We start from the raw sequence: 27,660 nt of genomic DNA on the forward strand, positions 1-27,660 counted from the left end.
AGAACTGGGGCTGGACCCCAGGCAGTATCTGATAAGGGATTCATATCCAGAATACAGAGAACTCCTAAAACTCAACAATAAAAAACAAACAAGCCACTTCAAAAACGAGCGAGAGAAAAGTGTGTGTGGCTGTGCATCGAGCTGTCCACATCAGAACTTGGGGGGATGGTGTGAAACTGATGGACGGGGGAAAGATGCTCACTCTCTTTGTGCGGCTCCGTTCTCTCTGGCTTCCTGCAATGAGCATGTCTCTCTCATCTAATTAGTAAAATCTTATAAAGGAGACAACATACGCCCATTTCCCTCACTGTCTACCACTTCAAGGATAGAAGAGAAATTTATGTAAGAGGCTAACAGCCCTGGAATATTGTGAATTTGCCCTAGTTGGCCGGTTGAGGATAGCAACTTCTGGCACTGATGTCCTCCCACGGCCACTGCCTTCCCTTCTTCCTTGCTGAGGAACCCTGGCTTTGCTCAGGTATCTAAGAACCACGAGCTGTCGTGGAGCCTGGGAACTGGAGGCAGCAGAAGAGTCTTGACTGGCCGGAGTACAGCCATCCTCAAACTGTTGTCCAAGGGGCCCCAGAACCCCCTTCTCCAACTCTCTACCTGTGTGAGACGAGACTTTCTTCGTGCATTTCAACTACAACGACATATCTCAACAGATCGAATGCAGAGCAGACACGAGAATCCACGCATTTTACTAAGACAGATGTTGCAAAAGAGAAAAGCAATACTGCTCTTCTCACTAATTTGCTTTGCATTAAAAAATAGTTACATTAACCTGTAATTTTTAATGAGTCAACAAATATTTTTTAAATTCTCATTTAATTTCTTCTATGACAAATATCAATAGCTGAAACCCACACAAACAAAGACTCTGGAGACCTTAGTTTTCAGGGCACACCAGGGTCCTGAGATCACAGTCCGCGACGCTCATCAACTATTCCTGACCTGGCCAGTGCAGTAAGGGCCTGCACAGCACTCTGGCCAGCGAGGAGAGGGATCTCCTGGGAGGTTCCCAGGCAGTTTTCCTTAGCTCTTAAAGAAAGATCTGTGAGAAGAAACTCTGCTCCCTCTCAGCAGGGCTGTGTTTGGAGCTGCTACAGCTCTCTCTGAGCAAACGGCAGCCGCTGAGGACCAAGCGAACACGCAAGACGCCAGAGCCAGGCCCCCAACAGCACCACCAAGCCACGGACCAACTGACCCCAGGACCCTGTCTCAGAGCTCCTGTTCATGAGAAACAAGCACTCTTTATGGTTTGAGGCACTGTTGGCGTGGTTCTGTGGCTTGCACCAGAAAGCACTCCTACTAATTCAGTATTTTTTTGTGTTTTTTACAAAACGTAAAGGAGTTAAGAACCAAACCAAGAGAACAAAGCACAGCAAGTTAGTTCCTGTGTTGCGTTTGCTCATTCACAGATCCCAGCGGCATTGCTCTGCAAGCCGTGAATCTCGATGAAAACATCATGGCTGCTCAGTGCAGACTTGGCGCAGTTTTTTTCCAGGGGCTGAGTGTTACCACTCTGCTCCAACCACAGCCTGTGTGAGGAACTGCAGCTGAAACAGCACAAACTTATCACCACCGTGGGAAAAAGAACGGGGCTCACGTTCCAACAACAGCAAGGGGGTAGTCCCATGCCCCACAGGGATGGGGCACACATACTTTGGGGTCATTAAAAATGCAAAGAAGGGAACCAAGGCAGTCGACCAGTCTGATGCCTTCGCTTTACAGGTAAGGAACTTGCGGCCAGAAAGGCCAGGTCACAGGCCTGGCTGGACCGCAGAAGAGCTGCCTCCAGAGCAAACACACTGATCACTTCTCTTGCCAGCCCTGCAGGACCACAAGGACGGGCTTAATCAAGAATGAGACCCAGGCTGCAGTTCCTCGAGCAATTTAGAGACAGTAAATGTTATTAAGTAAAAAGTAACCTCCCTTGAGTCTCAATCACTCCAGTTTCCAAAAAGAGAGTGGGAGCAGCAAGGGCTCAGTGCTCGGACATGACTGGAACTCGAAAACTACCTGTTAAACTAAACTGACTTTACAACAAAGCAGGATTTTCTCTAATCCAAACAATGCCTTCCTGGGGACCTCGTCTCTCTTGGGAAACCTCAGGCTGCATCTGGAGACCTCAGTTGAGGAGCTAAATTCAGTCTCCCCTGAAGGAGTTTGCTCCTGAGTCCACATGAGCTTGTTTCTACATTGTTCACACACCATCAACGTGGAGTGACAGTGAGGAAGGGACAGAGGGTGGGAGGGGCAAAGACAGACAGGAAAGCGGCTTTAAGCCTCCAAATTATGGGAAGAAATAAAGCTTAGTCTAATGCTTGCTTCACACATGCATGCACACATGCACACGCACACACGGCTCAAGAATAAGCTCTGGGAGGATATTGGTCGTGGGTCCTCTGCCTCTTGGCAAGGGAGTCTTCATCGCTGATGCCGGCCATCAGGTATTTGAGCCCTGTGATCCAGGTGCGTGCCTCCTCGGGGTTGGAGGTGATGAGGTCCAGGGACTCCATGTGGTTGCCATGGTAGATGGTGAAGCAGCAGCTGGGATCAAAGTTCCCTTCGGCTTGCCTGTGGAATATTTCAGACTGCCGGCCCTCAGTGACTTTGTAAATGGAGTCAATAAGGACTGTGAGGAAAGAGACACATACACGGAAGGTGAAGATGCTTAAACCAATTAAGCAAAAGGAAAAGCAAGTCATTTTACATTAAAAAATAAGCGTGAACAAATTTACTGTCTGTGAGCTGTGGTTTTCAGTCCAAATGTGCAATACAAGCCCATCATTTCCTGCTGGAAGGTGTCTCCATGCGGGGCCGTCTGGACAAACCCTCCCAGGCACCGAGTCAGGATGCACGGAATTTATGATGGGAAGAGAGAGGCGGCCATTGGAGCAGGAGGACTGGTAGAGAAGGGGGCGATGAGTGCGTGAAATCCGTAGTCTGCATATTGATGCAGGGAAGACATACAAAGACCCAGAACCAACTGTGGTGTTTTACAATACGTATAAAACGACAGTGAAAAATTGGAAGGAAGAAACAACTGGTGGTAACGTACAGCACAGCTAGTGTGACTGCCCTTTAGGGAGAGATGCTGTGACAGTGATGGCAAACCAGGGTTAGAGAGGGCACAGGGGAGAGGGGTGAGGACATGGGGACGAGGGCCCACCCAGGGACCCCGACTACAGGGGTCTCAACTCCAGGGGTCCTGACTCCAGGGGCGCCGACTGCGAGGCTCAAGAGGGAGAGGGCAGGAGACGAGGCTGGACGGCAGGCAGAGGCTGGACTGTGGAGAGCCTGGAGTGACAGCCTGACCATCGGCACCATCTAGGAAGTGAAGCGACACTGCCAGCTGGGATGTGAGAAGCACTGGTGGGACCATCCCCTCAGATAAAACAGCATTTCCTGTTTGCTTGCTTGCTTGTGTTTAAGCAGAAATTAGAGTCCTACAACCCTCCTGATGGCCCATGCACACCATCCACTCCTGGCTCGGCCTTCACGGCAGGGTCCCCATTTTCCTCTGGTATTGACACATTCCCCACATGGCCCCCCGGGAAGGAGCCTGTGCCCAGGCGCAGGCCACTGCGGCTGCCTCACTCCGGTTTCTCCTGATTGATTTGTGGTGGGAACACAACCCAGTCCTGATCAGGAAACCAAGGCCATCCGCTTTGAGGGAGGCCTCCTCCCTGAAGAGAAGGTGCACCTTCTCTCGGCCTCCTCACTTCCCGTCAGTCCCAAGGCCCAGAACAGCTGCTGCTCGGTCACAGGCCAGCACGAGGGACAGGGCCACAAGCACTCAGGAAGCACAGCTGGAGGCTCAACGTCCCACGCCTGTGGCCGCCAAGCTCTGATGTCTCCTCACACGAGGTACCAACTTTGTCTATCAGGTAAGCCTGATTCAGCCGAGGTCTTCTGCTACCTGAAGGGGGAAGCACCTAAACTGACAAAAGCAGGAGAAACCAGCAACATGCAGGCTGGTTAGGAGCCTTGGAAATAGGCCACCAGAAAGGTGAAGAGATCCTGGACTCAGGAGGTTCCTGCGAGAACAAGACGGAAGGGGTAGAAGCGAGAGCCGCGATGGGGTACTCAGTCGGACTTGTGCCGAGTCAGAAGAGTGGGAGTCAGAACAAAGCCATTTTGGTTGATATTGAAACAGTCTCATTGGCTCATTAATCAGTTTACTGTGCTGAGAATATCGTAATACTCTTTCAAGTCCACTGGATTCAAGATATCCTTCACCTTTTATAGGAAAATAAAAGGCCTCAGATTATAAAACCTCACATCCCAAATAAAACAATACATCATGTCTCCAACACGGGACATATGAGCATTTACAGCATTCATGGACAAGAAAACTTTTATGGATTTAAATTCTCCAAAGAATTAAAAAAGCATAAATGGTCGTCACTGATTCAGCCTCTCCACATCCTTTAACAACTGACCCCAAAACCTGCAAACATGTGCAAGTCCCACAGATATGGAGCTCCCACAGAGCCCACCCAACATGACCCGTCAAGCCCAGCAAAGAATTCGAGGCTGCTCTTACTTTTTGCCTTCTCGCTCTTCCTGGAGGGTCTCCATCGGAGGCGGGTCCGGTGCTCGTCCAGATAAAAGAGCCGGACCAGCCCCTTGGCCCCGCGCTTCAGTTTGATCATCTGTGTCCCGGACTGCATCACACTCATGCATCTTTCAACTGCAAGAGAGGTGACAGCACGCTCAGCTCTGGCGTTGCATGCAGACGGGCACTCCAAGACCTCACTATCAAATGAGACCTCTGACTCACCCGAAGATGCCGACCACTGGAGACCAATTCGGGAGAGGTGATCTGGAAGGGAGCTGTGCAGGAGCTGACTCACGGCTCCAGCCAGGAGAAAGCCTTACAGACTGAAATAAAACCACCCCTAGGCACAGAGCCATCTTTTGTTCTAACAGGCAACACATTATTTTTTGGTATGAAACTCCTGATCATTTGATACTTAGATTTATGTTCATAAAGCAAGTTCTCAGACATCATGTTAAGTCTTGTGACTTTTTATATAGCCAGTTATAAAAATATCCTTAAGAGAATGCTTTAAAATGTAATCAACAGAAACAAGATTGGCAAAATGTTGACAATTATTGAAGCTGGACAATGCTACAATATGGGTTCATATTACTATTATATTTTTGTGTATATTTGAAAACAGCTAAATAAATATGATTTTTTAAATGTGAACAGAAAAAGACCAAGTTTTCACAATTGAAGACAAAACATCTGTTGATGAATTAAACTGCTAGGAGCTTCCACCTAGAGGATTACCTTGGTGACTGAATTTGGGTGATATCCACACACTTATGGTCCCAGTCACAGCCACCCCTGAAGTGCTCTGCTCTGAGATGAGCCATCCTGGAAGTGGGTGTCAGAGGTGCCTGTGTCCCCTCCCTCTTAACTGGAAACACTCCTTTCCCATCTCATGTGCCTTGGATGGCCTGTCAATAACCCCAGCTAAGAACTGGGCCCCGGACTTAAGTTAGCAAATCTGGTTCCCTTCCGAGGAAGACGAGTCCTGAGCACTGAGTGAAAAGAGAACCGAGCCGTGTCTGCAGCCCAGACTTCAAAGATGCTCCTGAGTGGCCCCCAACAATGCAACTCTTGTCACAGTTACTCTTCCCGAGGCTGACGGGTCACTCCATGTTCCCCTTGATCCTGTGAGTTACACAATTCTCTTCCAAATACTCTTTTATTGTCAGTCAGAGACAGCTCTGACCTCACCAGCCAACACAAAGGTGCACACACACAACCCCCAGGGCACCCCAAGGACCTCTCTGACTGGGCAATGTGATGACAGAGGCACAGCAAACAAACATCAACAATGTGGACTTCAGTTTTTTGGCTAAGTACCTTGTCTTTACTAGGAAAGATTAATTTGATCCCAAAGCTTCAGACTGTATGCACAGGGTACTCGTTAAAGGTAACTTCTACATAACAAACTTCACTATTTCCTCACAAGGAGCCTCTTCTCCCCCAGACAGATCGGGGAGGATCTGCATAAAATTAAGTAAGGACTTAGGATTTGATACTGCACAGAAGGCCAAGGACAGGTCGCTCCTACTTATTTTATCTGACATAGCAAGTACCCAAGTAATAAAAATACTGCTTAAGAAAACAAACACACAAACTTAAAATGTTTACTTTGAAGCACAGAACGAAATTTGAGATGTGGTTTCACGTACATTAGTGAGTTCACCCCTCACCGAGCACCATTCATTTAGGTAACTAGAGCCGGGGATCTGAATTCTCGACAGGCACCCTGACCACCTCATACAGCACTGAGAGGGACACAGACAATGTCAGTGCATCAAGATAAAACCATCGGTCAAACCAACCAACCAAAACTCCCAGAAAACCTATGAGAACTTCACTGACCACTAACAAGCAGTCACATCAAAAAACAGATGCTCACAGAGTGACTCCTTATTTCAGGAGCAGGGCCATGTAATGAGGTAAAGCAGAGAAAAAGGAGGCTTTGCCCTTGACTTGAAGAAGTTAAACTTTAGGAGAAGGAAACATCTAAAAAGGTAACTTATTCCTGGTCATTCAGAGCTGTGGTCACGAGCAGAGTCTGGGTCCAAAGGCTGGGGTGGAATTCCAGGTCACCTCTTACTGGCTGTGTGACCTGGGCACCTGACTTAATCTCTCTCTGCTTCCATTTTCCATCTATAAACCAGGGATGATGTTGGTTACCTCTTGAGTTGTTGAGCACTGAATGAACTGATTTATGTAAAGTACTGAAAACATGCCCAGCACATTATAAACACTGTAAATGGTAGCTATGATTACAGATTTATTATTGAAATATTTAAAAATAAATGCCAAGTCAGAAGTAAACGCAGAAACACTATGGGGGTCTACAGAAAGAGGAACATGGAGCAAGCTGAGTGGGGAGAAGTGTGGTAATGAAACAGGACGAAATGAAGACTCGGGGGCTGGAGGGAGCAGGGGAGTGACAGGGTTGGGAAGAGACTGACTCAGTGTGTGACTACAGGCCCACAAACCCAGGCGGCAGGGCTGTGGACGCCAGGACAAAGTTTTAATCCACTGGCACTGAGAGGTTCCCTAGACGTTTCTGAGCAAAGCATTAGTGGGACAAAAGACAGTCCAGGAAGATGTCTCTTTGGAAAGAGAGCATAAAATACATTGTTTAAACCAGAGCAGAAAACTGGATCAACCGTAGCATCAAAGATGTAGAGCAGGACTGTTGACACATCGACATGCATCCTCTGCTCTGTTCATCCGGCTCCTTCTCTCCCTTCGTTTTTCTCAGTCCCACTTCTTTTCCCTGAAATGGAATAGCTATACCGTCTCTGCACTTTAACAAGAAAAGCACAGCGGTTTAAAATTAAGTGCAGTTTCCTGAGCTAATAACTACCACTCACCACTCAGCAAGCATCACCCAGAGAAACCCAAAGGTTTTAGAAAGTGGGATCCAGTCCCTTCGAACAGGAGTATGTTGACGTAATGTATTAAATATTCGCTAGTGTCACATCTCTCCACCACCTGAGCCATGGCTGAGACTTGGGCAGCATCCACTGCAGGGGACTGGCACACTGGTCAGGAAGGACTTGGTCTGGAACAGCGTGCTGCCTCACTGCACACGGAGCTGCTTTCTGCTTCCTCCAGGACGTGCCCGCCACCTGGAAGGCCACTTGGTCAAAGACAAACTGAAGAGTCAAGACCCAGGGAGTCTTGAGTGTCGTCTGACCCACTCCTCCCTTCCTCAATCCTGATGCAGACAGTCCACGGGAATCTCCAACCAGGGAAGGAGCGGCCTCGACCGCTCTGACTCATTCCAGCGGCAAGAAACACCAGTGCCAGAGCAAACACTCTTCTTGTGTCATCTAAATCACTTGAGTGTCAACGTAAGCCAATGTCTTCATGTTTTGCCTCGAGCAGAGACAGGTACCAGTAGTTACCACCCCTATAACAGTCATTCTACAGTCATGCCCCATCGGCAGATTCCACAAAACAGGATGAGAAGAGAGGGAACAGGGGAAGCGTCCCAGGGGCTTAGGATGACAGAACCCATCACTCATGGCCAGCACCAGAGGGCGTCCAGGGAGAGTCTGCAGACAGGCAGCTCCCAACACTGGCACAACCCCTCAGATCCTGCATTCTCCCTGGGGTAGCCTTCACATTTTTAGAAAAGAAGTTTATCTGGACACAACACAGCAACTCAAGAGCACTCTAGGAAAGATGCCCACCAGCCATCATGGAACACGCATCCTGCTCTCATCCATAAGGCTCCAAATCTCAATATGCACACAAAATGGACAGACCAGCTGCAATCATGATATTTAGCTCAGTTGGCACTCTGCTTTTTTTCATTTGTATTATAAACAGCTTTCTATGTTTCTACACAGTTTTAATAATTACCATTTTAATGGCTGCCTAACAGAACAGCATGAATATTTAAAGAGCAGAGCATGAGTAGAGGATTGTATTTCTAAGTTTATTATATAACTAGAGCTTAAAAACTCTTCGAGTCTCATCTCTGAGGTGAAAGGCATAACAAAGTGGTCTACAAGGTCCTTCAGAATTCAACTCTTTAAAAGAATTAAATCAATCGCTCCCAGCCAGTTTAAAATAAGCAAATTTCCTTACAGGTTATTAGTCTACTAAATCCCTCAAGCAGAAAAATACACTTCTATCTGAAGCATCGTAACAGAAAGTGTCTATTATTTGGGGGAGATTCCCAACAATCCCACTTGTTTACACGGGATATCTAAGGGTATCAATTCTCTAAGCCCTGTTTCAATCAAAGGTAATCATGTTCTGTCAGGAATGTCGTCCATGCCGTCTGAGGTTGATTTCTAACAGCTTTATTGAGGTATAATTTACAGACACTAAAATTCACTGGTTTTAAACGTACACTTAAAGACTTTGCATCTTTTCAGGGTGTGTGATGATCTAATTTTACAACATTTCCACCCCAAAAGGACACCTCATGCCCACTGGCAGCCACTCCCCATTCCCACCCAGTCCTGTACGGCCGCACACCTGCTCCCTGTCTCTAGAGATGGCCTTTTCTGGATGTTCCACGTAAACAAAAATCACACAACGTGTAGTCTGTGTCTGGCTTCTTCCATTCAGCATCAGGTTTTCGAGGTTCCTATGGGATGGTGTTCATTTGTTTTTTGCCTTCTCATGCCCCCTCACGTCACACTAAACTCACCCTGCCACTTAGGGTAAAAACAATCCTGAACAGGAGACTGGGTGAATAAAACAGCACACACACCCTGGACTAGGATGTCAGTGTACCAAAGAGCAAAGACCTCTGCAGACTGACGTGGAGCGATTTCCAGGGGATATTAGTCAGTGAAAAAAGCCAGGTAGAAGTGAGCTATTTAGTGCAAAAAAAGGATGAGAATTTTATAAATATACAAGTATCTGTGTATCATTACATAACCCAGAAGGCAGCGAAACTGGTTCCCTACAAGGGTGGGAAAATGGGGTATTTGTGTTTGTGCACACCTGCATGTTTGTGTTTGCACCCGCATGTTGGTGTGTACACACCTGGATGTTTCTGTGTATGCCTGCATGTTTGTGTGTGTGCACACCTGCATGTTCGTTTGCACCTGCATGTTTGTGTGTGTGTCTCCATGTTTGTGTGCGTGCACACCTGCATGTCTGTGTGTGCACCTGCATGTTTGTGTGTATACTCACGTTTGTGTGTGCACACCCATGTTTGTGTGTGTGCACCTGCACACGTTTCCCAGCTCTGTTCTTTAACAGGCCCAGAAGCAAAGTCACCTCCAAAGGAAAGCACACCCAGGGCTGCTCGTCCTCTGCTCCAATGTCACCTTGAGACAGCCCCACACATGGGGTCACATGTCCCATGTCACACAGCCGTGCCTGTGTCAAGACCACATGAGAACATCACCTCTGCTCTTCTGTAAACACATCTGTTCTGGGACAATAACCACCAAATTGCACATTAACAGGCAAAAGAAGTCCAGATCCTCTGCAAGGAACCTTTCCAGCAAAAAGTGCATGAAAAATGTGAATTGATTTCCTGCTAGCTTCCACAGATTAGAGTAAATCTGAGCGACCAAAAGGGATTAGCTTCTGAAAACAATTTCATTTCTATGTGGAAAATGTCCCAAATAGTGCGGGTAATCTCTCTCAAAGGAAGGAAAGGAGATTCCCTAAAACCGCAGAGCAGAGGTAAAGGGCATGTTTACTCCTCAGCACATCCCAAAACACATCCAGGTCCCAGTCCCCAGAGGAGTGACACCTGCCTGATGGGCAGTGCAACCAACAAGTGTCAGTCCACAGGTTCAGGGGCAGGACAGGGAGCAACAAGCTCTGGTTCCAGCTCTGTCACCAACAGGCTGTGTGGACTTCAGAAGGTCCCCGAGTATGTCTGGACACCCCACTTCCCTCACCTAAAAATGTATTTTCCTCTAAATTCTGTGAGTCCATAAAATAGCTGGTCTAGCTTTCATAAATATTATTTTATCTTTCAAGAAGACAAAATTCCAGTTCACCCAAAAGCCTTTTAGAATAACTCTAAAGAAAAAAACCTGAATAACATCTGGATATCTTACTGCAGACATGAGTTTTTAAAACGATATTCATATAACATAAAGCTGCTCTTCACAGAACGGCTCCACGTCAGAAGCTCGTCCTCACCAGCAGCCAGGCCTTCAAGCCAAACCACATCGGCTTATAAACAAATGTGCCCACAAACACAGTGGAAAGCCCCACTCTCATGCAGTCAGGGTTCTTGGAAGAGCAAACGACGTGGAGTTCACTGATTTTTTTCCAATACCTAAATCGCTCCTGTGGAGAACATAAGACTATTTGAAAGGCTTTTAGAAACTAATTGGCTGGCAGTAACACTTTGGAGCTTGTTTGTCAACCTTAAATGCACACAGTCAATATGTTCAGAAAGTTGATAAATATGTATGTGGGGATTCAGGCCAAAGAAACAGTTAAAGGAATTGGCTAGGAATGTTTTAAACGTCAGAATCTTTTTTCTATTTTATTAAAGCCTTTCACATGACACTTGTTTTTCAAGGTGGCCTATTTTATATCCAACGATTGCTTCTGTTCCATAGTTGTCAGCCCTGGGAAAGGAATGAGACACAAACAAGGATTCACAGCAGAGTCCTGCTGGCTTTGTTTAGTGTTTCCCATGGACCAGAGAGAGAGGAACTAATTTAAAAATCTTAAATTTGGTTCCACCTAATAAGTAGAGTTTTCTACTTCAACATAAGAACAGAAATGATAGTGCCATCGCCAACCCACAGTATGGCTTGTTCTAAGAAACATATCTGAAAAGACCACAGATGCTGCTCCATCACTTACTCAGGGAGATGAGCTCGCACTGGAAAGCTGGGAGCAAACATTCCCAGCCACAGTGAGGACCTGCCGGTACCACATGGCTCATGTTCTCCACCCTGGCTGGACAGTAAAATCACCCGGGGATCTTCTCAAAGTGTTGACCACAAAGCACGCCGTGAACCAAGTCAGCTCCCTCGGGTGGGCTGGGCGTCTGTTGTGTCTGTTTGCTCACTGTTGAATCTTCCAAAGATCCAACTGTGCACCCAGAGTTAAGACTACTGACAAACACAAGCTCACTTGCTTCTCCCAACGTCTCTGTGAAGTAAGTAGAGATCATTAATTGCCTCTCATTGGAGAATGGAAGAAACAGACCCAGAGAAGTGAAGAACTCATGTGAGGTCACAGAACTGGTAAACGCAAAGCCACAGCTTGAAATGGGGGCCCAAATCCCGAGGCACTTTCTATTTCACCTTGTGTGGTATCTGGCCTCAAGCCCTGCCTAGGCTTGAATCGGTTGCTCACGGGTAAGTCTTTTAAACAAACTTGGTCTACTTTTCTGATCTAAAAATAAAGAGTCAGGTTTGCTGGTTCCTAAGGCCCTTTCTACCAAATACTAGACGTGTGACACACCAGGTCTAGGTCTGGAAATTTTATGTACTGTGGTGACACCATTTCATAGGAATGACAAGACTGGCAAATAGTATGTAAAAATTAACAACACAGTAGGGGCTGGATACAAAAAATAAGGACAATAAGGAATGGGCCACACAGAAGGAGGTGAACCCTGAGGAGATGGAGCTTGAGCCCGACGTCTGGAGAGCACAGTGAGAATGCCTGGTGCGTTTTTTCAACTGTTCTTGTTCCAGGTCTGTGTGCATTTTCTCTCCCCATTTAGAGTGTGTAAACGGTAGCTGTGATTATTTTAAATGAATTATAAATACTCTGTTCACCACATTAAAAAAATGAGACCTTAATACCTGTTCTTAGTAACCAGAAAGCCAGTTCTCTTCTGCTTCCTCCTCACCTTCTGGGCCGTTTCTTGGGTGATACTGGGACAGGGGTGATTTATTCAGCTGTATCAGAAAGGCTTAACCTTCCTGAAAGCCTCAGCTCGACTGTCATATTAGAACATAAAGTGCCTCTTTCAGGCCTGTTACCCCCACACGTTGGTCAGTGCAGCCTCCCTGTCTGCTGGTGGTCAGCGCAGTGACATGCTGCTGACTGGACCCGCACAGGCTGCTGGGGACAGAGATCCTCAGATGAATCCACCTTCTCCTAGGGCAGACACTGGTCCCAACTCCACTTTCCTTAAAATACACACACCTGGACCAAACCTCCAAACACCCTGTTGCCCGAGAACCTGCATTTTAAATCTCTCCAGGCAGCTCTGAGGCCTGTCCAGTGTGGAGGCCAGAGCCGGGCACCAGTGCTGCTCACCTCCCCTGCTCGCCTGTGCGTAGGGGGCCAAGCAGCTTCCTGGGACCAGAAGTGGGCCTCAGTTCAGAGCCACTCAAATCAAAGATGTGAAGGCTTTCTGCCCGGTGCATGCGTGGACATCAGCACAAGGTCTCGCCTCCATTGATAAATATGAACTATCCCAGGTAAAGCAAGGGTTAAAGGATATGAAACTCCAGCCTTCAAATAGCCACTATTGATTGTTTCTCTATAAACTGCTTGTCCCCCGGAGGCTGCTGAGCACCTCACCTTTTCAGACCTGCTCTAACCTGCACACAGCTGCTAAGTAGGACAGAGGTGCCATCTTGGTTTTGAGCCAACTGACCAGTCAGCATGTCCCTGACCACATCCACACCCCATCTGCATCGCCCCTTTGAAAAGCACTTACCTCGACAGGATTTTTACACCGAGCGCTACACCCACTGAACAGAGTGAGTATGAGTCGAGGCTGTTATTGTTTAATCCATTTCTTAAGTCACTGTGCACACTTTCCATCCACCTTCTGCATTTATTTTAATTGCATTTTGAAAGAGAATGTCCATTGTGTATCCCAAAATATTCAAACACTCCAGCAGTTCCCAACTCTTACGCTGAGCCCGTGTCCTTCACCAACTACTGGTTCATGGAGTTGATTCTTTTTTGTCAAAAACAGCAAAATACATCAAGAAAGCTTAACTGACATCATGCAAACTGCCCTAATTTTATCCACAGAGGTCCTAGCTGTGTGTGCTGTGAGCCTCTCCATCTAGGAGTCAAAGGACAGGAAGTGGAGGAGGAGACCGAATTTTCTCTGGAAAGCAGGGCGCCCCTCCTGCCCCCTCAGGCCTCTGTCGCTCCCAGGCCAACGGTCTGGTCTCCCGGTCTCTGGGGCCAGAGATTTCAGGGGCCATCCCCTGCACTGGAACTGGCCTGGCACCTTCCCGCCCGGCCAGCTGGAAGTCGAGTCACACAAAATTTGACCAGCTCCTTAGCTCTGTGGCAGGTATTTTTGTAGGGGAAAAAAATCCAAGCTGAAAAGCAACACAACATCTCCACATGGAAGAAAAATGCCTGGTGAATCCCCTCAGGGTCGTTTTTCAAAACGGGTTGTCCTCATCCAGCCCTTGTCCTAGAAGGTGCCCTTCTCTGCAACTGAACACCACATGAGCGCCACCAAGCGAGCCTCACACAGCTGTGTGGGGCACTGTGATTGCGGTCACTCTGCGAAGTCACTTTACCTCAGATCACAGAGTCATTTTTTAAGAAAAGAAAAAAAATCTAAAAATGGAAAACGAGAAAAACTAGAAACTTCTTTTGAGCAAATTTCACATATACAATCAGAGCAGATGTGGTAAAAAGTTTTCTAGATAGTCAATCCCAGAAAAAGGCTAGCATTAAAGCCCGATTTCTGGAGTCCATCCGCATTCAGGAATAATCACGCACACTAAAAGTGTGCGCACATGAGCAAGGTGTTCATGTGCTCATGTGTGGTACCAAGAAGAATAAATAGGCTAAGAAGTGCCCACAACTACCCCATGACTGGTGGGCATTCAAGCAGACCATTAGGAGGATGTGATGGTGGCAGGGGGACTGCCCAAGTTGGGTCAAGAAAGCCGGAATGTTAGACACAATGGTGGCAGGGACAAGAGGGAGCAACTGGAGGTAAAACTTTGGATGGTGGACAAGAGAGCCAGCAAGAAGGAATTAAAAGAGGAGAAGGAGCTGCAGTCCAGGAGAAATGCAGAGGTGGGCAGGGAAGATAAAGAGCACCTGACAGCCCCTCAGGAGCTCTTCACATCAGAAACACAAGACTCTAGGAGTCAGGTGGGACACTGGAGCCAGCAAAACACAGCACGTTTATTTCCACCGCTGTCATCTATGCAATTCCAAACACAAAAGCAATGCTACATAACTAAGTCTGAGCTTCTAGAAGTTCTTCCAGAGAAGGGTGCCACGCTTCCTATGGCAAAGGATGGAGATTCTAATGGAAAAGGATGATAAATTTAACTACATGTAAAAATATCTATACAAACCACAAACAAAATTCAAACTAAGCAACAGACTAGGAGAAAATACTTGCAAAGATACAGAACAGATAAAGGGTTCCTATAAGTCAATAAGAAAAGGAAGACAACCCAATCAAAAGTAGGCCAAAGGATAGGAAGAGACAATTCGTAGAAGTAGAGACCACTAAAAATATACAAGAAATGTTTTACCTTACTCATAGTGAAAAGCTTAAAGTCAGAGGGAAATAATATTTCACCTGATAAGCAAAAATTTTAACATTAAAAAAATGTCATTGTGGATAAAGTTGGGGGACTAATAAGATTATAAACAGGGTGACATTATTTGAATCAATCTGGCAATATTTATCTAAATTTAAAATAAACATGCATTTTGACCTTGCAATCATAGTACCAGGGATTTATCCTGTACAGATACTAGCATCATGAAGCACAGACACAGATACAGATCTAGATCTAGATACAGGTAGAGACAGGGATACAGATACAGATACAGATAGCAATACAGATATAGAAACAGATACAGATCTAGATCTAGATACAGGTAGAGATAGGGATACAGATACAGATACAGATAGCAATACAGATATAGAAACAGATACAGATACATAGATATAGATACAGATAGGGATATGGATACAGATACAGATACAGATAGCAATACAGATATATAAACAGATACAGATATATAGATATAGACACAGATAGGGATATGGATACAGAAACATGCAGATATAGATATATAGATACAGATATACATACAGATACACATACAGATACATATACAGATACAAACACAGATATACAGATACAGATATATAGATATAGACACAGATAGGGATATGGATACAGAAACATGCAGATATAGATATACAGATACAGATATACATACAGATACAAACACAGATACAAATACAGATACAGATACATAGATATAGATACAGGACAGATATATAGAGAGATATAGATACAGATATAAATATACAGATAGATATAAAAACAGATACAGATAGAGATATAGATACAGATATAAATACAGATACAGCTATAAATATAGATACAGATATATAGATACAGACACAGAGATACACATACATAGACACATAGACATAGACATATGGCTGTTCACTGCAACCTTGTTTGCAAATGTTTAAAAACAAACTGGAAATAATCTAAATTTCCATGAGTACTGATTAAATAAATGACAAGTTAACCATAAAATGAAATATTATGATGCCATTAAAAATATCTTAGATTTAAATTTGCTAAAATGGAAAGCTGTCCAGGAGATATTATTAAGTGAATAAAAAAGTTACAAAACAATATTTATAACATTATTCTATTTGAGTCTTATAATGAATAGACATAAACATATGCTAAATGGTCTTGGAAAATTTCTGGAATTTGTGGAAAAGGAATGCTCCTTAAAGAGGAAGAAACAAGGGTTCTTTAATTCCCACCTTAAAGCCTTCTGTTCTGTTGAGGAATTTTCTTGTCTTTGCCATAAGCAAGCATTGCTTGGATAAATTTTTTAAATATATATGGGAAGTGGTATGTTTACTTTAGAATTGCACATAATTTGCAAGAGCAAGCAAAAGAACATTTGGCCACTCCTTTGCAAGTGTGCCAACTGGAAACACGATAAAGCAGAAAGGGGGCAGAAAGACATGCACTTGCATCCTGGACTCAATTCTCAGTCACACCATCACCCGGCTGGCTGATGACTGAGCCAGCCTCCTCACATGCTAAACGCAAGAACCACGGGGAAGACTCAATGAGACACAGCATAAAAAGTGTCTTGGGGGGCCGGCCCGGTTGCGTACTGGTTAGGTTCGTGCACGCCACTTTGCCAGTGTGGGGTTTCACTGGTTCAGATCCTGGGCGCAGAACCAGCACTGCCCATGAAACCATGCTGTGGCAGCGTCCCACATAAAATAGAGGAAGATGGGCACCAATGTTAGCTCAGCGACAATCTTTCTCACACACACAAAAACTGTCCTGCTCAATTCTCAGCACACATTAGCCCTTCAACAGATGCTAGTTTCATTTCTTCTTCCTGAATGACACCAGTGCTCAGAAAAAGCAGCAGCTCAAGGTGTTTCCAGCAGATTCTGAATCACAGGAAATTCTGTGGTGCGACTGCTTCCAATGTTGAAGGAATGAACCCTAAGCAACCCTAAGCAACGTGGCCTCACCCTCGGGCACTGATTCCAGGCCACACATTGACGACTCCAGACGTAAACCTCCAGCACCATCCTCCATCTTCAGTTCCGGGCTTGTATGCATGGATGACAACACCGGGACGTCTGATAAGAATCCCAAACATCCCATAAATCCTAAACCCGGTCCCCCACAACCTCTTCACCTCAGTAAATGGCTCCACCATCCCCAACTGCTCAAACTCCAAACCAAGAAGCCTTGGTTGTTTCCCTCTCCAGCCTCACAAAGCCTGGACTTGTCATCTGAAGCCCCAGTCCTTCCGTGTGGCGACCCTGGGACCCAACCCACCCCCCAGCTCCCTCCTGGATGTCTGGGCCTTCCTGCTGGCCTCCCTGCTCCCTTCTCCCATAAAGCGTTCTCTGTGTCATAGCTAACGTGGTACTTTTTCAAGGTCCACTAGACTTTTCTGAACAATCCAGTGGCCTCCCATGGGAAGTGCAACCAACCCGACCCCTCACCATGTACCCCACATCTCTTCCGTCTCCTCTAGGCTGTCTCTCCCATGTCCTGCTCCTCTCCCATGTTCAGTGGGCTGGGCGGCCCACATCACACTCTGCACTCACTGCACCCTCCCCAGAATGCCCCTCGCCACCAGGTTTCTGCAGGGCTGACACGTCCTTGAACTTCAGGTTCAAGACCAGGCAGCCCAGAGTGGCAGTCCTGACCGCCACTGACGAGGCCTCCTGGTCACAGCATGAACAGCTGCTCCTTCTTGGTTTCTTCTCCACATGGCCACTGAAACGTAAGCCCCTGAGGTCAGAAACATTTTATTTGCCATGATTTCCTGAGCCTAGAACAGCTTCTGGCACACAGAAGTGATGCCACACACTTCTGTTTGTAGGATTAATGAATTTGTGGCTCCCAATGAACAGATCTAAAAGAGATCCTCAACTCTTGTCTGCTGCTATGAAAACAAATTAAAGAGTATTTCATGAATCAAACCTGGGGATTAATTTGTATTCATCTCAAGAATAGTGACATTTAGCATTGAAACTTAAGATTTGACTAAGAGTCAATACAACTGGTGAAAAATGATAACTGTCAGCTTAAACTGTAATCAGTGTGTTGTCACTTCTGCAAATAATGAAATACATAATTTGACAGTGTCTCATCAGACCTTTCAGAGTATAGTGGAGTCACCCAGCTGGCAGGAGAACTTGTCCAGTCGGGATATTGTATTCTCCAGAACTCCAGCTTCAACAAGGGGAGACTCCCTACAGCAAGTGTCTGGGCCCCGAGAATTCACACGGCCACGAGCAGCGTCCTACAGGCCCCGCAGTTTTCCTAGGGTCTCAGCCCTCACCTGGGGTCTCCCACCTGCACTGGCTGTCTTCTGACCCTGCTCTGCAGTGATTCTCACAGCTGAGGCACTAACATCATGTGTGTGTGTTGTACATCACGGAAAAAGGAGAAAAGACTAGAAGGCTTTCTACCAAAATGCCATATATAGCTGTTTCCAGATTACAGGGCAGTGACGATTCATATTCTTCTTTATTCTCTTCCAGGTTTCCCATTGTTTTGCAGTTAACAAGTAATATTTTTAAAATAAAAAATAACCTTTTGGTTTTTTTAACTATCTAATATGCTATTTACCCATATGGAATAAGGACTGAAAAAGAGATTTAAAAATTAAAAGACAAACATTAAAATGCTTTAATATGATGGAGGAAAATTTTAGAACTTAAAATATTCTTTATCACTCACCACAAAAAATATTTCTAATTTTTAATTTTTAAGGGGAAAATATCTGTCCTATTCCTAAAAGTTATTTAACCCTAAAATTCTGACTCAAACTTATTATTAAAAATCATACTGGCCCATACTTAAGTCATGTTTCCTGACTTGGAGCCAGAGCAAACCATAATACACCAAACAATTCTGGTGATTTTGGTAAATTCACAAGAGCACAGCAGTGGACCCAGAGAAGATGCCCACCAAACAATAAATTACAAGCCTTAAAAACGGGGTGGTGGCCTTGAGAAAGGTGGCGGTCAGCCCTCCACAGTCCTGGGGTCGCTGCAGGATTCCAAGTGTGCTGTGTGTGAACAGGACGCAGGGCTAGAATTGATGCAACCGCAGCTCAGGAGAAGCACCGGGGCAACGCCAGCACTGTGGCGGCTGAGATGCTCCCTCAGTCTCCCCTCCAACCTACAGCCAGGCAACATCCAGAACTCAGCTGAGTTTCCTCTGCCCACACCCAAGGACACCAGGGAGACCACACCTCAAGGTGAGGGACCAGACACACAGCAGGGGTGGTGCCCGCAATCCCAGCCCCCAGCCACGAGCTGCAGCCCTGGGGAGCCTGATGGCACAGCAGAGGTGACCAGGGGACAGTGGAGGTGGGATGCAAGACCCTAACCTCCTGGCCACAGCGGCAGCAGGGCCCGTAACCCTGGTCCTCCTATCCACAGCCATGGCACACAAACATGGCTCCATCACACCTTTCCTCTGCCCCCACCACGGTACTGGTGCCTGTGAACCAGGCGACCCCAGACGTAGCAAGGCGTTGCCATCCGGAGCCCCCAGTGGCAAAGCCAACGACTGTAGTTACCCAGGCAGCAGCAAGGAACCAACGTCTTTTCTGACCATGATGGTGTAAAACCAGAAATCAACTACGAGAAGAAAGCTAGAAAACTCACAAACACATAAAGACTAAATAACAAGCTACTGAATAACCACTGGATCAATGAAGAATCAAAAAATACCTGGAGACAAAAGAAAAAGAAATTACGACATGCCAAAATTTATGGGACACAGCAAAAGCAGTTCTAAGAGGGAAGTTCATAGCACTTCGGGCCTACCTCAACAAACAAGAAAAATCCCAAATAGACAATCTAACAGTACACCTAAAGGATCTGGAAAAAGAAGAACAAGCGAAGCCCAAAGTCAGCAGAAGGAAGGAAATAAAAATCAGAGTAGAAATAAATGAAGTAGAGACTAAAAGGACAATAGAACAGATCAATGAAATGAAGAGCTGGTTCTTTGAAAAGATAAATAAAAGTCACAAATCTTTAGCTAAACTCACTATGAAAAAAAGAGACAAGGTTCAAATAAAATCAGAAATGAAAGAGAAGTTACAATGGATACTACAGAAATATAAAGGAAGGGCCAGCCCCTTGGCCGAGTGGTTGAGTTTGTGTGCTCCACTTCGGCAGCCCAGGGTTTCACTGGTTTGGACCCTGGGCACAGACACAGCAATGCTCATCAGGCCATGTTGAGGCGGCATCCTGCATAGCACAACCAGGGGGACCTACAACTAGAATATACAACTATGTACTGGGGCATTTGGGGAGAAAATAAAAGCAGGAAAAAAAAAAGATTGGCAACAGTTGTTAGCTCAGATGCCAATCTTTAGAAAAAATAAACACAAAGGATTATAAGAGACTACTATGAACAGCTATATGCCAATAAACTGGACAACCTAGAAGAAACAGATTAACTCTTAAAATCATAGAACCTACCAAGACTAAATCATGAAGAAACAGAAAATCTGAATAGACCAATCATTAGTAAGGAGATCAAAACAGTAATCAAAAACTTACCAAAAAGGAAGAGTGATGCCAGCAACATGGTGGAGTGAGCAGTTTTCTTTGTTTCTCCCCCTTCAAACTACAAACTAATTGGACATTCACCAGACAACAAAGGATATCCACACGGCATCTCAGGACACCTGAGAGACCCGTGCTGCTATACATCGGAAGGTGGACGGACGTCCCCCTGGGAGGAGGTGGACATAGGTGAAAACTCTCTGAACCCCAGACAGCCTAGTACCTGCAAGTGACTTTCTACCAGCAGACATGCTCATAGTATCTCTACAGCACCAAGGGCGGTCATGTGTGCGCATCTGCAGAGTGACGGTGGAAACAGGTGACTACAGCCCTACCTAAGCCCCCTGTGATTGCCCCTTAGCCCAGTGGGAAAATCCACGGCCCCACAGCAGCCGCAGGGAAAGCCTCTACTCAGCATTAGCAGAGAGGCCCTGCCCAGCATTCAGTAGGCTAGGAGGCCCTGGGGCAGGAGGATCCCAGGCGCCACAGCAACCCGCCAGCCACCTCTGACTCACAAACTCCTGCTGTGGCCCAGAGGGGGGAAGGGAGACCCTGAGAGACCATGTGACTGGGTGGTGGCAAGTTGGAGCCCCAGTGAGCCTGCTCCGTGTTCCAGGGGGAAAATCCACAGTCCCACAACAGCCACAGGGAAAGCCTCTGCCCAGCATTAGTGGCAATCACAAGACTGGAAGGCCCTGAGGCAGAAGTAGTACAGATGGGTGAGCTAACCACAGACTGCAGTAGATACCCATAGCTCTGCTGTGGGCCACAGCGGACAAGTGAGATCTTGCGGGCCCTGATGGTGGCAGAGCTGTGAGTCTAGCTGAACCTGCTCCCAGCCACTGTGAAAGCCCATAACACCGCTGCAGACCCTAAGGAGGGAGCACGTCTACGTGGTTTGTGACAGTAGGCACCAGCAACCTGAGGCCCCCTTGCAACTGTCCCCACAGCTGACGAGAGACCCCACAGGGCCACTGTGACCACAAGGAGGAGCCCAGGTCCAGTCAGCAACAGCTGACAGGGATCCTGCTCAGTGCAGATTACACTGCTGCTCCCCCCGCCACTCCAGTAGAAGCAAGTGGAAGCAGTAACTAAACTCTCTCTCTATGAGGCAGCACAAATCCACGCCATCAAGCAGTATGAAAAAATATATTAAATCTTCAGAACAGAAGAAAAATGACAAGTATCCAGAAAACAATCCCAAAGACACTGAAATCTATAACCTAAATGACAATGAATTCAAAATAGCCATGATTACAAAACTCAATGAGTTAAAAGAGAATACAGATAGAGAACTCAATGAGTTCAGGAGCTATGTCACAAAAGACCTTGATACTATAAAGAAGAACCAAACATAAATGTTGGAGATGAAGAACACAATGGAGGAGACTAAGAAAAATCTGGACTCTCTGAACAGTAGGCTCGATAATATGGAGAACAGAATTAACAATTTGGAGGATAGGAATATAGAAATGCTGCAGATAGAAGAGGAGAGAGAACTAAGATTAAAAAGAAATGAAGAAACTCTCTGAGAAATATCTGACTCAATTAGCAAATGCAACATTAGGATTATAGGTACCACAGGGGGAGAAGAGAAGGAGAAGGGGGCCAGAAAGTCTGTTCAAATAAATAATGGCTGAGAACTTCCCAAACCTGGGGAGAGAGATGGAACTCCATGTAACAAATGCTAATAGACCTCCAAACTTTATCAATGTAAAAAGACCAACCCCAAGGCACATAGTAGTGAAGCTTGCAAAAGTCAATGACAAAGAGAAAATACTAAGGGCAGCAAGGCAGAAGAAAATAACCTACAAAGGAATCCCCATAAGGCTGTCAGCAGATTTGTCAGCAGATACCTTACAGGCTAGAAAAGAGTGGAATGATATATTCAAAACTCTGAAGGACAAAAACGTGCAGCCAAGAATACTCTATCCAGCAAAAATATCCTTCAAATGTGATGGAGAAATAAAAACTTTCCCAGATAAACAAAAGTTAAGGGAGTTCATTGCCACAAGACCTCCCATACAAGAAATGCTCAGGAAGACCCTCATACCTGAAATATCAAAAAAAGGAAAGGGGTTACAAAACCCAGAGCTAAGGAGATAAGTAGAAAGACAAAATTAGAAAGTTGTAGCTCTCCATCAGAACAGGTTAGCAAAGGCTAAGTATAACATTAAAGATAAAAGGAAGGGAAACACCAAGAATAAATATAATCTTGTCATTTTAACCACAAACTCACAACACAAGAAGGAAGAGAAGAAAAAATCTGACAATAACAACCTAGAAGGGGAAGAGGAGAGGGATGGAATGGCTTAATCTAAGGAAATAAGAGGCTACCAGAAAATGGACTATCTCATCTATGAGATGTTTTATACAAACCACATGGTAACCACTAAACAAATAACAAGAATAAAGACACAAATTACAAATAAGAAGAAAGCCAATATAGAAATCTATCTACCTGAATTGGTAGTCCAAAAATCATGGGACGAGAAACAAAGGAAATGCAAGAGAACTGGAAAATAAGCGATAAAATGGCAGCGTTAGGCCCCCACATTTCAATAATTACTCTAAAAGTAAATGGATTGAACTCGCCAATCAAAAGACATAGAGTGGCAGGATGGATTAAAGAACAAGACCCAACAATATGCTGCCTCCAGGAAACACACCTCAGCCCCAAAGACAAACACAGACTCAGAGTGAAGGGATGGAAGATGATACTCCAAGCTAATAATGAACATAAGAAAGCAGGTGTCGCCATATTTCTATCAGACAAAGTAGACTTCAAAGCAAAACAGACAAAGAGAGACAAAGAGGGGCAGTTTATAATGATAAAAGGGACACTCCACCAAGAAGACATAACACTTATAAATATGTACGTACCCAATACAGGCACATCAAAATATGTAAACCAACTATTAACAAAACTAAAAGGAGACATAAACAACAATACAATAATAGTAGGGGACCTCAACCCCCATTAACACCAATGGATAGATCATCCAGACAGAAAGTCAACAAGCAAATTATAGAATTAAATGAAAAATTAGACCAGATGGACTTAACAGATATATACAGAACACTCCATCCAAAAACAGTAGGTTACACATTCTTCTCAAGTGCGCATGCAACATTCTCAAGGATAGACCATATCTTGGGAAACAAAGCAAGCCTCAACAAATTCAAGAGGGTTGAAATAACAGCAAGCATATTTTCTGATCATAATGCTATAAAACTAGAAATCAACTACAAGAATAAAGCTGGGAAAGGAGCAAAAATGTGGGGACTAAACACCATGCTTCTGAACAAACAATGTATTATTGAAGAAATTAAAGAAGAAATCAAATATTATCTGGAGACAAATGAAAATGAAAACACACCATACCAACTCATTTGGGATGCAGCAAAAGCAGTCCTAAGAGGGAAATTCATTGCAATACAGGCTCACCTCAATAAACAAGAAAAATCTCAGATAAGCAATCTCAAATGACACCTAACAGAATTAGAAAAAGAAGAACAAACAAAGCCCAAAGTCAGTAGAACGAGGGAAATAATAAAAATTAGAGCAGAAATAAATGAAATTGAAACAAAAAACACAGTAGAAAGGGATCAATGAAACAAAGAGTTGGTTCTTTGAAAAAATAAAAAAAAACTGACAAACCCTTAGCCAAATTCACTAAGAAAAAAAGAGAGAAGATTGAAATAAATAAAATTAGAAATGAGAGAGGAGAAATCACAACGGATACCACAGGAATACAAAAGATCATAAGAGAATGCTATGAAAAACTATACACCAACAAATTGGACAACCTAGAAGAAATGGATAAATTCTTAGTCTCTTACAACCTCCCAAAACAGAAGCAGGAAGAAATAGAGAATCTGAATAGACCAATCACAAGTAAAGAAATTGAAACAGTAATCAAAAACCTCCCCCAAAATAAAAGTCCAGGACCATATGGCTTCTCTGGAGAATTCTACCAAACATTCAAAGAAGATTTAATACCTATCCTTCTCAAACTATTTCAGAAAATTGGGGAAGATGGAGCACTCCCTAACATATTTTATGAAGCCAACATCATCCTGATCCCAAAACCTGACAAGGACAACACAAAGAAGGAAAACTACAGGCCAATATCACTGATGAACACAGATGCAAAAATCTTCAACAAAATTTTGGCAAACCGAATACAGCAACACATTAAAAAGATCATGTACCATGATCTTGTGGGATTTATACCAGGGACACAGGGATGGTCCAACATCTGCAAGTCAATCAATGTGACACACTACATTAACAAAATGAGAAACAAAAACCACATAATCATCTCAATAGATGCAGAGAAAGCATTCGACAAGATCCAACATCCATTTATGATAAAAAACACTCAATAAAATGGGTATAGAAGGAAACTACCTTAACATAATAAAGGCCATATATGACAAACCCACAGCCAACATCATACTCGATGGGCAAAAACTGAAAGCCATCCCTCTGAGAACAGGAACAAGACAAGGGTGACCGCTCTCACCACTCTTATTCAACATAGTACTGGATGTTTTGGCCAGAGCAATTTGGCAAGAAAAAGAAATAAAAGGAATCCAAATAGGCAATGAAGAAGTGCAAGTCTCACTGTTTGCAGATGACATGATCTTATATATAGAAAACCCCAGAGAATCCATTGGCAAACTATTAGAAATAATCAACAGCTACAGCAAAGTTGCAGGGTATAAAATGAACATACATAAATCAGTAGCATTTCTGTACTCTAACAACGAATAACAGAAAAACAACTCAAGAACTCAATCCCATGCACAACCGCAACAAAAAGAATAAAATACTTTGGGGTAAATTTAACCAAGGAAGTGAAAGACTTACACAATAAAAACTACAAGACTTTCCTGAAACAAACTGATGACGACATAAAGAGATGGAAAGACATTCCAGGCACATGGACTGGAAGAATAAACATAGTTAAAACATCCATACTACCTAAAGCAATCTACAGATTCAACGCTATCCCAGTCAGAATCCCAATGACATTCTTTACAGAAATAGAATAAAGAATCCTAAAATTCATATGGGGCAACAAAAGACCCTGAATTGCTAAAGCAATCCTGAGAAAAAAGAAAAAAGCTGCAGGCATCACAATCCCTGACTTCAAAGCATACTACAAAGCTACAGTGATCAAAACAGCATGGTACTGGTACAAAAACAGGTGCACAGATCAATGGAACAGAATTGAAAGCCCAGAAATAAAACCACACATCTATGGACAGCTAATCTTTGACAAACGAGCTGAGGGCCTACAATGGAGAAAAGAAAGTCTCTTCAACAAATGGTGCTGGGAAAACTGGAAAGCGACATGTAAAAGAATGAAAATTGACCATTCTTTTTCACCATTCATAAAAATAAATTCAAAATGGATCAAAGACCTAAAGAATAGACCTGAAACAATAAGTCTTCTAGAAGAGAATACAGGCAGTACACTCTGACATCAGTAGCAAAAGGATCTTTTTGGACACCATAACTCCTCAGATGAGGAAAACAATAGAAAGAATAAACAAATGGGACTTCATCAGACTAAAGAGCTTCTTCAAGGCAAGGGAAAACAGGCTTGAAACAAAAAACACCACCCACTAGTTGGGAAAAAATATTTACAAGTTATATATCTGACAAAAGGTTAATCTCCATAATATATAAATAACTCACACTGCTCAACAACAAAAAATCAAACAACCTGATCAAAAAATGGGCAGGGGACATGAACAGACATTTCTCCAAAGAAGATATACAGATGGCCAATAGGCACATGAAAGATGCTCATCATCACTGATCATCAGGGAAATGCAAATCAAAACTACACTAAGATATCACCTTACACCTGTTAGAATGGGAAAAAACAAGCGAAACAAAAAGTAACAAATGTTGGAGAGGTTGTGGAGAAAAAGGAAACCTCATACACTGTTGGTGGGAATGCAAACTGGTGCAGCCACTATGGAAAACAGTATGGAGATTCCTCAAAAAATTAAAAATAGAAATACCATATGACCCAGCCATCCCACTATTGGCTATCTATCCAAAGAACTTGAAAGCAGCAATTCCAAAAGTCCCATGCACCCCTAGGTTCATCGCAGCATTATTTAAAATAGCCAAGACGTGCAGGCAACCTAAGTGCCCATCAACTGATGACTGGATAAAGAAGATACAGTATATATACACAATGGAATACTATTCAGCCATAAAAAAGGATAAAATCATCCCATTCACAACAACACTGATGGACCTTGAGGGTATTATGTTAAGTGAAATAAGTCAGATAGAGAAAGACGAACTCTGTATGACTCCACTCACAGGTGGAAGTTAAACATATAGACAAAGAGAACTGATTGGTGGTTACCAGGGGAAAGGGGGGTAGGGGGAGGGCACAAAGGGTGAAGAGGTGCACCTACAACATGACTAACAATAATGTACAACTGAAATTTCACAAGGTTGTAAGCTATTATAATCTTAAGTAAAAAAAAAAAAAAAAAACTTACCAAAAAACAAAAGTCCAGGACCAGATGGCTTCCCTGGTGAATTCCACCAAACATACAAAGAAGACTTAATACCTATCCTTCTCAAACTCATCCAAAATATTGAAGAGGAAGGAACACTTCACAATTCATTTTATGAGCCCAACATCACCCTGATACCAAAACCAGACAAGCACAACACAAAAAAGGAAAATTACAGGCCAGTACCACTGATGAACATCGATGCAAAAATCCTTCACAAAATATTAGCAAGTCAAATACAACAATATGTCAAAAAGATCATACACCACAATCAAGTGGGATTTACTCCAGAGATGCAGGGATGGTTCAACACCTGCAAATCAATCAACACAATACACCACATTAAGAAATTAAAGGATAAAAATCATATGATCATCTCAATAGATGCAGAAAAAGTATTTGATAAGATAGAGCATCCATTTATGATGAAACTCTCAATAAAATGAGTATGGAAGGAAAGTACCTCAACATAACAAAAGGCCATATATGACAAACCCACAGCCAACATCATACTTAATAGTGAAAAACTGAACGCCACCCCTCTGGG

General features: G+C 44.2%; 1 protein-coding gene across 38 annotated transcripts in view; it reads right to left on the reverse strand.

Annotated features, from left to right (window-relative positions):
• Positions 1-27,660, reverse strand: part of PLCH1 (phospholipase C eta 1) — a 208,780-nt gene that overhangs the window by 91,762 nt on the left and 89,358 nt on the right. For 36 of the 38 annotated variants that reach the window (XM_070577695.1, XM_070577717.1, XM_070577700.1 and 33 more), the window contains 2 exons: positions 4,553-4,699; positions 2,395-2,638 (listed from right to left, as the gene is read on the reverse strand). In XM_070577695.1, the coding sequence (XP_070433796.1) occupies positions 2,395-2,638; positions 4,553-4,699 (391 nt within the window). Of the gene's footprint in view, positions 1-2,394; positions 2,639-4,552; positions 4,765-4,789; positions 4,930-27,660 lie in introns of those variants that run through there. The other 2 variants (XM_070577702.1, XM_070577705.1) reach the window with 2 other exon arrangements.

Source organism: Equus przewalskii, chromosome 15, assembly GCF_037783145.1.
Source record: "Equus przewalskii isolate Varuska chromosome 15, EquPr2, whole genome shotgun sequence".
In the NCBI taxonomy this organism is placed as follows: Eukaryota; Metazoa; Chordata; class Mammalia; order Perissodactyla; family Equidae; genus Equus; species Equus przewalskii.